Source organism: Cololabis saira, chromosome 11 (assembly GCF_033807715.1).
Source record: "Cololabis saira isolate AMF1-May2022 chromosome 11, fColSai1.1, whole genome shotgun sequence".
NCBI classification, from domain to species: Eukaryota; Metazoa; Chordata; class Actinopteri; order Beloniformes; family Belonidae; genus Cololabis; species Cololabis saira.
The window spans coordinates 1420938-1434204 of NC_084597.1; the positions used below are offsets into that span (position 1 = coordinate 1420938).

The window sequence follows — 13267 nt, forward strand, 5'->3', positions numbered from 1 at the left end:
ATTACAGTATTAATTAACTAATTAATTACAGGTACTGGTTAATTACAGTAAATGTGTTGCAGGTAGTGGTTAATTACAGTATTAATTAATTACAGGTACTGGTTAATTACAGTAAATGTGTTTCAGGTACTGGTTAATTACAGTATTAATTAATTAATTACAGGTACTGGTTAATTACAGTAAATGTGTTTCAGGTACTGGTTAATTACAGTATTAATTAATTAATTACAGGTACTGGTTAATTACAGTATTAATTAATTACAGGTACTGGTTAATTACAGAATTAATTAATTAATTACAGGTACTGGTTAAGTACAGTAAATGTGTTGCAGGTAGTGGTTAATTACAGTATTAATTAATTACAGGTACTGGCACGGGGACACGTTACCGTTCGACGGTCCAGGAGGAATTCTCGCTCACGCTTTCTTCCCTCGAACGCAGAGAGAAGGAGAAGTTCACTTTGATTACGACGAGAACTGGACGCTGGGAAACAATGTGGGTGAGTTAAAACACGTAAAAACACGTTAAGACACGTTAAAACACGTAAAAACACGTTAAAACACGTTAAAACACGTAAAAACACGTAAAAACACGTTAAAACGCGTTAAAACACGTTAAAACACGTTAAAACGCGTTAAAACACGTTAAAACACGTTAAAACATTTAGTCCGAAATTTCATTGATGCTGATATTTAGTCAGAATTTTCGTTGACGACAATATTTAGTCCGAATTTTCGTTGACGACAATATTTAGTCCGAATTTCCGTTGACGACGATATTTCGTCCGAATTTTCATTGACGACGATATTTTGTCCAAATTTTCGTTGACGACGATATTTAGTCCGAATTTTCGTTGACGACGATATTTAGTCCGAATTTTCGTTGACAACGATATTTAGTATGAATTTTTGTTGACGACGATATTTAGTCCGAATTTTTATTGACAACGATATTTATTCCTGAATTTTCTTTGACGAGAATATTTAGTCCGAATTTCCGTTGACGACGATATTTCGTCCGAATTTTCATTGACGACGATATTTTGTCCAAATTTTCGTTGACGACGATATTTAGTCCGAATTTTCGTTGACGACGATATTTAGTCCGAATTTTCGTTGACAACGATATTTAGTCAGAATTTCCGTTGACGACGAAATTTTGTCTGAATTTTCATTGACGACGATATTTCGTCGGAGTTAGTAGTACTTTAGGTCCAGTTGTAATATTTTTTTTTACGTTTTTTTATGTTTTTATGTGATTGGGAGCTAAACAATCCTGATCGGGACAACCCTGTTTTCTGCCATAACTTTTGAACGGCTTGACATAAAGACTCGTGGGTGGTGTCATCGGACTCGGTTTTGAGTCCTTGACCATAATTGGTTAATCACTTAGCATCACTGATCTTTTCTCCTCGTTAAGGGACTGATCTCCTCCAGGTAGCGGCTCACGAGTTCGGCCACGTCCTGGGTCTCCAACACTCGCTGGTTCCCGGCGCCATCATGTCTCCGTTCTACAGCGACACGTACCCGCTGCGGCTCGGAGAGGACGACGTGAAGGGAATCCAGTACCTGTACGGGCCGCGGCCGCGGCGGGAAAACACGCCGCCGCCGCCACCGCCGCCGCGGGAAAACACGCCGCCGCCCGACATAACGGAGACCAACGACCTCGGCAAAGACCTGGTGAGAACAACTTGTTCCTGCAGAGTTTTGTTTTTTTGGGTGGAGGGGTGACATCCGCTGTTAATCCATGTCAAGCACTGGAAATCTGCACAAAAAAAAAAACCAACAGACACGGAACCGGCAGAAACACGAGCAGCAACTGCCCCAAATCTGGAGATCCAATCACAATCTGAGCTAAACTACCGCGATTAATTAACCCCAAAAACTACAGAGCAGCAGGTGAACGAGCCGATGTGTGTGGGTGTGTGTGTGTGTGTGTGTGTGTGTGTGTGTGTGTGCGTGTGTGTGTGTGTGTGGCTATGTATGTGTGTGTGTGTGTGTGTGTGTGTGCGTGTGGCTGTGTGTGGCTGTGTATGTCTGTGTGGCTATGTGTGTGTGTGTGTGTGTGTGTGTGTGTGTGTGTGTGTGTGTGTGTGTGTGTGTGTGTGTGTGTGTGTGTGTGTGGCTGTGTATGTCTGTGTGGCTATGTGTGTGTGTGTGTGTGTGTGTGTGTGTGTGTGTGTGTGTGTGTGTGTGTGTGTGTGTGTGTGTGTGTATGTGTGTGTGTGTGTGTGTGTGTGTGTGTGTGTGTGTGTGTGTGTGTGTGTGTGTGTGTGTGTGTGTGGCTATGTGTGTGTGTGTGTGTGTGTGTGTGTGTGTGTGTGTGTGTGTGTGTGTGTGTGTGTGTGGTTATGTGTGTGTGTGTGTGTGTGTGTGTGTGTGTGTGTGTGTGTGTATGTATATGTCTGTGTGGCTATGTGTGTGTGTGTGTGTGTGTGTGTGTGTGTGTGAGTGTGTGTATGTGTATGTGTGTGGCTATGTGTGTGTGTGTGTGTGTGTGTGTGTGTGTGTATGTCTGTGTGGCTATGTGTGTGTGTGTGTGTGTGTGTGTGTGTGTGTGTGTGTGTGTGTGTATTCTGGTTCCTGCATATTAAGTGAATGAAGTTTATTCAGTCATGACGACACAAAAACAACACAACCCCAGAAAACACTGAGCACAAACATTAACATTTCACACCAAACCGATAATCACGTGTTGAACGACTAAGATTTAGAGTTTTAGTGTCTTTGTGTTCCAGCCCGACGCCTGCAGGACGAGCTTCGACGCCGTGTCCATGATCCGGGGAGAACTTTACTTCTTCAAGTCTCGGTTCGTTTGGAGAATCCGGGACGGGCAACTGCAGGACGGATATCCGGCGCTTTCCACGCGACACTGGAGAGGATTCCCCGACTCCATCGATGCCGCCTACGAGGACAAGTCTGGCAACGTCTGGTTCTTCAAAGGTAGAGAAACTAAACTGGAACAAATGATGAATGAATGAAAGACAAGTCTGGCAACGTCTGGTTCTTCAAAGGTAGAGAAGAAAGTCGAAATGTTGAGAAAAAAGTCAACATTTCGAGAAAAAAGTCAAAATTTCAAGAAAAAAGTCGAAATTTCGAGAAAAAAGTTGAAATTTCGAGAAGAAAAAGTCTGGCAACATCTTCAAAGGTAGAAACACACTGGAAAAACACTACAGTTTGTTACAGGTAACAGTTACTGGGTTTGTTTCCGTTACAGGTAACAGTTACTGGGTGTTTGTTACAGGTAACAGTTACAGGTCTTTGTTTCCGTTACAGGTAACAGTTACAGGTGTTTGTTACAGGTAACAGTTACAGGTCTTTGTTTCCGTTACAGGTAACAGTTACTGGGTGTTTGTTACAGGTGACAGTTACTGGGTGTTTGTTACCGTTACAGGTAACAGTTACAGGTGTTTGTTACAGGTAACAGTCTTTGTTTCCGTTACAGGTGACAGTTACAGGTCTTTGTGTCCGTTACAGGTAACAGTTACTGGGTGTTTGTTACAGGTAACAGTTACAGGTGTTTGTGTCCGTTACAGGTAACAGTTACAGGTGTTTGTGTCCGTTACAGTAACAGTTACAGGTCTTTGTTTCCGTTACAGGTGACAGTTACTGGGTTTGTTACAGGTAACAGTTACAGGTCTTTGTTTCCGTTACAGGTTACAGCTACTGGGTTTGTTTCCATTACAGTAACAGTTACAGGTGTTTGTTTCCGTTACAGGTGACAGTTACTGGGTGTTTGTTTCCGTTACAGGTGACAGTTACTGGGTGTTTGTTTCCGTTACAGGTAACAGTTACAGGTCTTTGTTTCCGTTACAGGTAACAGTTACAGGTCTTTGTTTCGTTACAGGTAACAGCTACTGGGTGTTTGTTACAGTTACAGGTGTTTGTTTCCGTTACAGGTAACAGTTACAGGTCTTTGTTTCCGTTACAGGTTACAGCTACTGGGTTTGTTTCCGTTACAGTAACAGTTACTGGGTGTTTGTTACAGGTAACAGTTACAGGGGTTTGTTTCCGTTACAGGTGACAGTTACTGGGTGTTTGTTTCCGTTACAGGTGACAGTTACTGGGTGTTTGTTTCCGTTACAGGTAACAGTTACAGGTCTTTGTTTCCGTTACAGGTAACAGCTACTGGGTGTTTGTTACAGTTACAGGTGTTTGTTTCCGTTACAGGTAACAGTTACAGGTCTTTGTTTCCGTTACAGGTAACAGTTACAGGTCTTTGTTTCCGTTACAGGTAACAGTTACAGGGTTTGTTACAGGTGTTTGTTTCCGTTACAGGTAACAGCTACTGGGTGTTTGACGCCGGCAGGAAGATCACCGGCCCTGATTCCATCCAGCAGCTGGGACTTCCTGTGTCGGAGATTCACGCGGCGGTGAACTGGGCGGTGGACCGAGACGAGACGATCTTCCTGTTCAACCCGCCGTTCTACTGGTCGTTCAGCCCCAACAACAACCGAGTCAACGACGCCCACCCGGCCGGCATGCACAAGTGGGCGGGGCTGCCGAGCCGCTTCGACGGAGCCTTCCGGGACAAATACGGTGAGAAATTACTGTAAACTAAACCTAACTAGAGACTAAACCTAACGGAGCCTTCAGGGACAAATACGGTAAGAAACTAAACTAAACACTAAACCTAGCTAAACTAAACCTAACGGAGCCTTCAGGGACAAATACGGTAAGAAACTAAACTAAACCTAACTAAACTAAACCTAGCTAAACTAAACCTAGCTAAACTAAACCTAGCTAAACTAAACCTAGCTAAACTAAACCTAGCTAAACTAAACCTGACTAAACTAAACCTAGCTAAACTAAACCTAACTAAACTAAACCTAGCTAAACTAAACCTAGCTAAACTAAACCTGACTAAACTAAACCTAGCTAAACTAAACCTAACGGAGCCTTCCGGGACAAATACGGTGAGAACCTAAACTAAACCTGACTAGAAACTAAACCTAGCTAAACTAAACCTAACTAAACACTAAACCTGACTACGGAGCCTTCAGGGACAAATACGGTAAGAAACTAACTAGAAACTAACTAGAAACTAACTAGAAACTAACTAGAAACTAACTAGAAACTAACTAGAAACTAACTAGAAACTAAACCTAACTACAAACTAAACCTAACTAAACTAAACCTAACTAAACTAAACCTAACTAAACTAAACCTAACTAAACTAAACCTAACTAGAAACTAAACCTAGAAACTAAACCTAACTAAACTAAACCTAACTAAACTAAACCTAACTAGAAACTAAACCTAGAAACTAAACCTAACTAAAAAAAAATAGGAAAAAAAGGCGAAAAAATAGAAAAAAGGGGAAAAAAGAGAAAAAAAAGTAGAAGAAAAGGTGAAAAAAAGGCAGAAAAGGGCAACAAAAAGAGAAAAAAAGAAGAAAAAAAGAGAGAAAAAAATGAGAAAAATAGAAAAAAAGGCAAAAAATAGCGGAAAAAAAACTTTGTTCCTTCTGTCTGTAAAAAAGGCAAAAAACGCGAAAAATGGCGAAAAAAAGGAGAAAAAAGAGGAAAAAAGGGAGAAAAAAATTGAAAAAAGGACAAAAAAGGGAGAAAAAAAGAGGAAAAAAGGCAGAAAAAAAGAGTAAAAAAGGAGAAAAAAAGAGGAAAAAAGGAGGAAAAAGAAGAAAAAAAGGAAAGAAAAAGGCGAAAAAAAGAGAAAAAAAGAAGAAAAAAGGCTGAAAAAAAGGAGAAAAAACGGAGGAAAAAAGGCGAAAAAAATTGAGAAAAAAGCAAAAAAAGGCAGAAAAAATAGAAAAAAAGGAGAAAAAAGAGGAAAAAAAAGGAGAAAAAAAGAGGAAAAAATGAAAAAAGGAAAAAAAAAGAAAAAAAGAAGAAAAAAAGGAGAAAAAAAGAGAAAAAAATGAAATAAATGAGAAACAAATGCGAAAAAAGGCGTGAAAAAAGAGAAAGAAAGGAGAAATTAAAGATGCAAGCAGCGATGAACGGGCCCTCGCACTCACGGCCACCGCCCCCCATAAGTATCAGAAATGACACCACCCACGACTTCCTATGTCAAACCATTCAAAAGTTATGGCAGAGAATAGTATTCTAGGGGGCGCTGTTGAGCCGTTAGGCCACGCCCATTAATGCAAACCATGAAATATCACATTTATCGCCAAGTCTGTCTTGCATGCAAAATTTGGTGGCTTTTGGAGAACTATCAAATATGGACCAATCAGATTTCAAAATGGCCGACTTCCTGTTCGGTTTCGGCCATGGCACCAAGAGACTTTTCTTTAAGTTGTCCCATGATACAGGTGTGTACCGATTTTCGTGCATGTACGTCAAACCGTATTGTGGGGCTTGAGGCACAAAGTTTTCAAGGGGGCGCTGTTGAGCCATTTTACCACGCCCATTAATGCAAACCATAAAATATCAAATTTACCGCCAGGCCTGGCTTGCATGCCAAATTTGGTGCCTTTTGGGGAACTATCAAATATGGACCAATCAGATGAAGGGGAGGTGCGTTTGTTGGTGTCTAGCGTCGCCACGGTAACACTTTTGAAAGAGAAAAGTAATGCGTGTAGTCGCAGGATGGAGACGCACATTTTGATGTATAACACACCTGGGTGCACGTTACGGTTCGGGCTGAATTAATTCTCGAAGGAATGGCATATATTGCTCCAAAATTACAGGATTAATTCAGAATGTTCAAAATGGCCGACTTCCTGTTCGGTTTGGCCATGGCGCCAAGAGACTTTTCTTTAAGTTGCGACATGATACAGGTGTGTACCGATTTTCGTTCATGTACGTCACACCGTATTATGGGGCTTGAGGCGCAAAGTTTTTTCTGTCTGAACCAATCAGATGAAGGGTGGGCGCGCTTTTTGGCGTCTAGCGTCGCCACAGTAACGCTTTTGAAAGAGAAAAGTAATGCGTGGTGTCGCAGGATGGAGACGCACATTTTGATGTATAACACACCTGGGTGCACGTTACGGTTCGGGCTGAATTAACTTTCGAAGGAATGGCATAAATTTCGCCAAAATGACATGATTAATTCAAAATGGCCGACATCCTGTTCGGTTTCGGGCATGACGCCAAGAGACTTTTCTTTAAGTTGTCCCATGATACAGGTGTGTACCGATTTTCGTGCATGTACGTCAAACCGTATCGTGGGGCTTGAGGCACAAAGTTTTCTAGGGGGCGCTGTTGAGCCATTTTACCACGCCCATTAATGCAAACCATTAAATATCAAATTTTTCGCCAGGCCTGACTTGGGTGCAAAATTTGGTGACTTTTTGGGCATGTTAAGGGGGGCAAAAAGGCCATCACTTTGTCAGAAGAAAAAAAGAAATAATAATAATAATAATTAAAGCTGCAAGCAGCGATGAACGGGCCCTCGCACTCACGGCCACCGCCCCCCCATAAGCATATCAGAAATGACACCATAAAAGACTTCCTGTGTCAAACCATTCAAAAGTTATAGCAGAAAAAAGGGACAACCAGGGACAACCAATCAGAAGAAGGGGCGGGGCTAATTAAGGCCAACGAAGCTTAAGGACTCATTACAGAGTCCCATGACATCACCCGCAACTTCCTATGTCAAACCATTCAAAAGTTATGGCAGAAAATCGGGACAACCAATCAGAAGAAGGGGCGGGGCTAATTAAGGCCAACGAAGCTTAAGGACTCAATACAGAGTCCCATGACACCACCCACGACTCTCTATGTCAAACCATTCAAAAGTTATAGTAGAAAAAAGGGACAACCAATCAGAAGAAGGGGCGGAGCTAATTAAGGCCAACGAAGCTTAAGGACTCATTACAGAGTCCCATGACATCACCCACAACTTCCTATGTCAAACCATTCAAAAGTTATGGCAGAGAAAAGTATTCTAGGGGGCGCTGTTGAGCCGTTAGGCCACGCCCATTAATGCAAACCATGAAATATCAAATTTATCTCCAGGCCTGGCTTGCATGCAAAATTTGGTGACTTTTGGAGAACTATCAAATAAGGACCAATCAGATGAAGGGGGGGCGCGCCTTTTGGCGTCTAGAGTCGCCACGGTAACACTTTTGAAAGAGAAAAGTAATGCGTGGTGTCGCAGGATGGAGACGCACATTTTGATGTATAACACACCTGGGTGCACGTTACGGTTCGGGCCGTATTAATTGCCGAAGGAATGGCATAAATTGCGCCAAAATTACACAATTAATTCAAAATGGCCGACTTCCTGTTCGGTTTCGGCCATGGCTCCAAGAGACTTTTCTTTAAGTTGCGCCATGATACAGGTGTGTAGCGATTTTCGTGCATGTACATCAAACCGTATTGTGGGGCTTGAGGCACAAAGTTTTCCGGGGGGCGCTGTTGAGCCATTTTGCCACCCCTATTAATGCAAACCATGAAATATAAAATTTATCGCCAGGCCTGGCTTGCATGCAAATTTTGGTGACTTTTGGAGAACTATCAAATATGGACCAATCAGATGAAGGGGGGGGGGGGGGGGGCGCTTTTTCGCGTCTAGCGTCGCCACGGTAACACTTTTGAAAGAGAAAAGTAATGTGCGTCGTCGCAGGACAGAGACGAAAATTTTGATGTAAAAAAAAAAATTTCGGGACACAGCCGGTCTCGAACTCCGGACCTCCAGCACCATAGACCGTAATGCTCTGGTTGAGCTAAGACTCAACTATTACTTTCAGTTTGACTTACTGGCTTAGGAGAGACCAACATAGCGATATAATATCTGGAACTTTTTTTTCCTAATTTTTTAAATATTTGTAAGGTATAAATATTAGTAAAACACTACTATTTTATTATTACTTTTTCTGTAACCATTCTGCCAAGGTTGTAACCGGGCTGAGCCGGGAATATTTCTGAGGTCACCACATTACAGGGAACTGATTGGTCGGGGGGCGGGGCCGTCATCACCCTACTCGCCACGGATTGGTCGGGGGGCGGGGCCCTCATCACCCTACTCGCCACTGATTGGTCGGGGGGCGGGGCCGGCAGACGTTTGAATCAGGAAGCGGGAGTCAGCGCGAGAGCGACTGGCGGCGATTTTATTATAAAAAAAGGACAACCAATCAGAAGAAGGGGCGGGGCTAATTCAGGCCAATGAAGGTCAAGGACTCCATACATAATCTGATGACACCACCCACGACTCTCTATGTCAAACCATTCCAAAGTTATAGCAGAAAATCGGGACAACCAATCAGAAGAAGGGGCGGGGCTAATTAAGGCCAACGAAGCTTAAGAACACATTACAGAGTCCCATGACACCACCCACAACTTCCTATGTCAAACCATTCAAAAGTTATGGCAGATAAAAGTATTCTAGGGGGCGCTGTTGAGCCATTTTGCCACGCCCATTAATGCAAACCATGAAATATCAAATTTATCGCCAAGTCTGGCTTGCATGCAAAATTTGGTGACTTTTGGAGAACTATCAAATATGGACCAATCACATGAAGGGGGGGCGCGCCTTTTGGCGTCTAGCGTCGCCACGGTAACACTTTTGAAAGAGAAAAGTAATGCGTGTAGTCGCAGGATGTAGACGCACATTTTGATGTATAACACATCTGGGTTCATGATACGGTTCGGGCCGTATTAATTCTCAAATGAATGGCATAAATTGCTCCAAAATTACGCGATTAATTCAGAATGTTCAAAATGGCCGACTTCCTGTTTGGTTTCGGCCATGGTGCCAAGAGACTTTTCTTTAAGTTGCGACATGATACAGGTGTGTACCGATTTTCGTTCATGTACGTCAAACCGTATTATGGGGCTTGAGGCGCAAAGTTTTTTCTGTCAGAACCAATCAGATGAAGGGGGGGCGCGCTTTTTGGCGTCTAGCATCGCCACGGTAACGCTTTTGAAAGAGAAAAGTAATGCGTGGTGTCGGAGGATGGAGACGCACATTTTGATGTATAACACACCTGGGTGCACGTTACGGTTCGGGCCGTATTAACTGCCGAAGGAATGGCATAAATTTCGCCAAAATGACACGATTAATTCAAAATGGCCGACATCCTGTTCGGTTTCGGGCATGGCACCAAGAGACTTTTCTTTAAGTTGCGCCATGATACAGGTGTGTACCGATTTTCGTGCATGTACGTCAAAACGTATCGTGGGGCTTGAGGCACAAAGTTTTCCGGGGGGCGCTGTTGAGCCATTTTGCCACGCCCATTAATGCAAACCATTAAATATAAAATTTTTCGCCAGGCCTGGCTGGCATGCAAAATTTGGTGACTTTTTGGGCACGTTTAGGGGGGCAAAAAGGCCCTCCTTTCGTCAGAAAAAAAATAATAATAATTAAAGCTGCAAGCAGCGATGAACGGGCCCTCGCACTCACGGCCACCGCCCCCCATAAGCATATCAGAAATGACACCACCCACAACTTCCTATGTCAAACCATTCAAAAGTTATAGCAGAAAAAAGGGACAACCAATCAGAAGAAGGGGCGGGGCTAATTCAGGCCAATGAAGGTCAAGGACTCCATACAGAATCTGATGACACCACCCACGACTCTCTATGTCAAACCATTCAAAGGTTATAGCAGAAAATCGGGACAACCAATCCGAAGAAGGGGCGGGGCTAATTTTCACCAATTATGGTCAAGGACTCAATATCGAGTCCCATGACACCACCCACGACTCTTTATGTCAAACCTTTCAAAAGTTATGGCAGAGAAAATTATTCTAGGGGGCGCTGTTGAGCCGTTAGGCCACGCCCATTAATGCAAACCATGAAATATCAAATTTATCGCCAGGCCTGGCTTGCGTGCAAAATTTGGTGACTTTTGGAGAACTATCAAATATGGACCAATCAGATGAAGGGGGGCACGCTTTTTGGCGTCTAGCGTCGCCACGGTAACACTTTTGAAAGAGAAAAGTAATGCGCGTAGTCGCAAGATGAAGACGCACATTTTGATGTATAACACACCTGGGTGCACGTTACGGTTCGGGCCGTATTAATTGCCGAAAGAATGGCATAAATTGCACCAAAATTACACAATTAATTCAAAATGGCTGACTTCCTGTTCGGTTTTGGCCATGGCGCCAAGAGACTTTTCTTTAAGTTGTGACATGATACAGGTGTGTACCGATTTTCGTGCATGTACGTCACACCGTATTGTGGGGCTTGAGGCACAAAGTTTTCCGGGGGGCGCTGTTGAGCCATTTTTCCACGCCCATTAATACAAACCATGAAATATCAAATTTATCGCCAGGCCTGGCTTGGTGCAAAATTTGGTGACTTTTGGGGAACTATCAAATATGGACCAATCAGATGAAGGGGGGGTGCGCTTGTTGGCGTCTAGCGTCGCCACGGTAACACTTTTCAAAGAGAAAAGTAATGCGCGTAGTCGCAGGATGGAGACGCACATTTTGATGTATAACACACCTGGGTGCATGTTACGGTTCGGGCCGTATTAATTCTCGAAGGAATGGCTCATATTGCTCCAAAATTACGCGATTAATTCAGAATGTTCAAAATGGCCGACTTCCTGTTCGGTTTCGGCCATGGCGCCAAGAGACTTTTCTTTAAGTTGCGACATGATACAGGTGTGTACCGATTTTCGTTCATGTACGTCAAACCGTATTATGGGGCTTGAGGCGCAAAGTTTTTTCTGTCTGAACCAACCAGATGAAGGGTGGGCGCGCTTTTTGGCGTCTAGCGTCGCCATGGTAACGCTTTTGAAAGAGAAAAGTAATGCGCATAGTCGCAGGATGTAGACGCACATTTTGATGTATAACACACCTGGGTGCACGTTACGGTTCGGGCCGTATTAACTGCCGAAGGAATGGCATAAATTGCGCCAAAGTGACACGATTAATTCAGAATGGCCGACATCCTGTTGGGTTTGGGCCATGGCGCCAAGAGACTTTTCTTTAAGTTGTGTACTGATACAGGTGTGTAGCGATTTTTTTGCATGTACGTCAAACCGTATTGTGGGGCTTGAGGCACAAAGTTTTCCAGGGGGCGCTCTTGAGCCATTTTGCCACGCCCATTAATGTAAACCATTAAATATCAAATTTTTCGCCAGGCCTGACTTGCATGCAAAATTTGGTGACTTTTTGGGCACGTTTAGGGGGGCAAAAAGGCCCTCCTTTCGTCAGAAGAAAAAAGAAAGAAAAATTCCTACAGATACAATAGGGCCTTCGCACTGAAGGTGCTCGGGCCCTAATAAAAATTCCTGCAAATATAATAGGGCCTTCGCACTGCAAGTGCTCGGGCCCTAATAATAAAAATTCCTACAGATACAATAGGCCTTCGCACTGAAGGTGCTCGGGCCCTAAAAAAGAGAAAAAAAGGCAAAAAAAAGAAAAAAAAGGAGAAAAAAAATGTTTGTTCCTTCTGTCTCTACCAGGTTATACTAACTTTGTTCTTCTATCTTTTATTTTGCAGGTTATACTAACTTTGTTCTTCTATCTTTTATTTTCCAGGTTACACTAACTTTGTTCTTCTATCTTTCTTTTGCAGGTTATACTAACTTATCTTTCTTTTCCAGGTTATACTAACTTAATTCCTTCTATCTTTCTTTTGCAGGTTACACTAACTTTGTTCTTTCTTTTGCAGGTTATACTAACTTATCTTTTATTTTGCAGGTTACACTAACTTTGTTCTTTCTTTTGCAGGTTACACTAACTTCGTTTTTCTATCTTTTATTTTGCAGGTTACACTAACTTATCTTTCTTTTGCAGGTTACACTAACTTCTATCTTTGTTTTGCAGGTTATACTAACTTCGTTCTTCTATCTTTTATTTTGCAGGTTACACAAACTTTGTTCTTTCTTTTGCAGGTTACACTAACTTCGTTCCTCTATCTTTCTTTTGCAGGTTATACTAACTTTGTTCTTTCTTTTGCAGGTTACACTAACTTCGTTTTTCTATCTTTTATTTTGCAGGTTACACTAACTTATCTTTCTTTTGCAGGTTATACTAACTTTGTTCTTTCTTTTGCAGGTTACACTAACTTCGTCAGCGGGCAGGACTACTGGAAGTTCGACCCGGTGACCCTGACGGTTCTGAAGGGATACCCGCGGATCATCGGCGTGGATTTCTTCAGCTGCTCCGCCTCCCTGTACAAATAAATTAATTCATTCATTCAGACGCTCTGCACAAACTCAACATCTTACCGGGAATATTGGGCTGATTTCTGGTTAAAATGTCTCATTTTTAGTCAAAAAAAGTCTCATTACACTTAAGACAAGACTCAAAGACTCAAAAAACAACAATTTTCTCCTGTTTCAAGTAGATTTTCACTTAAAATAAGTAGAAAAATCTGCTTTTTTTTTCTCGAAATTTCGACTTT

The 13267-nt window shown here is 42.6% G+C and overlaps 1 protein-coding gene across 1 annotated transcript in view; it reads left to right on the forward strand.

Moving 5' to 3' along the window:
* LOC133454501 (stromelysin-3-like) overlaps window positions 1-13267 on the forward strand; it is a 38906-nt gene extending 25639 nt beyond the window's left edge. Inside the window, exons 4-8 of the mRNA XM_061733224.1 lie at window positions 366-499; window positions 1420-1679; window positions 2738-2942; window positions 4278-4538; window positions 12919-13267. Of these exons, the coding sequence (XP_061589208.1) occupies window positions 366-499; window positions 1420-1679; window positions 2738-2942; window positions 4278-4538; window positions 12919-13046 (988 nt within the window). The 3' untranslated portion in view covers window positions 13047-13267. The remainder of the gene's footprint in view (window positions 1-365; window positions 500-1419; window positions 1680-2737; window positions 2943-4277; window positions 4539-12918) is intronic.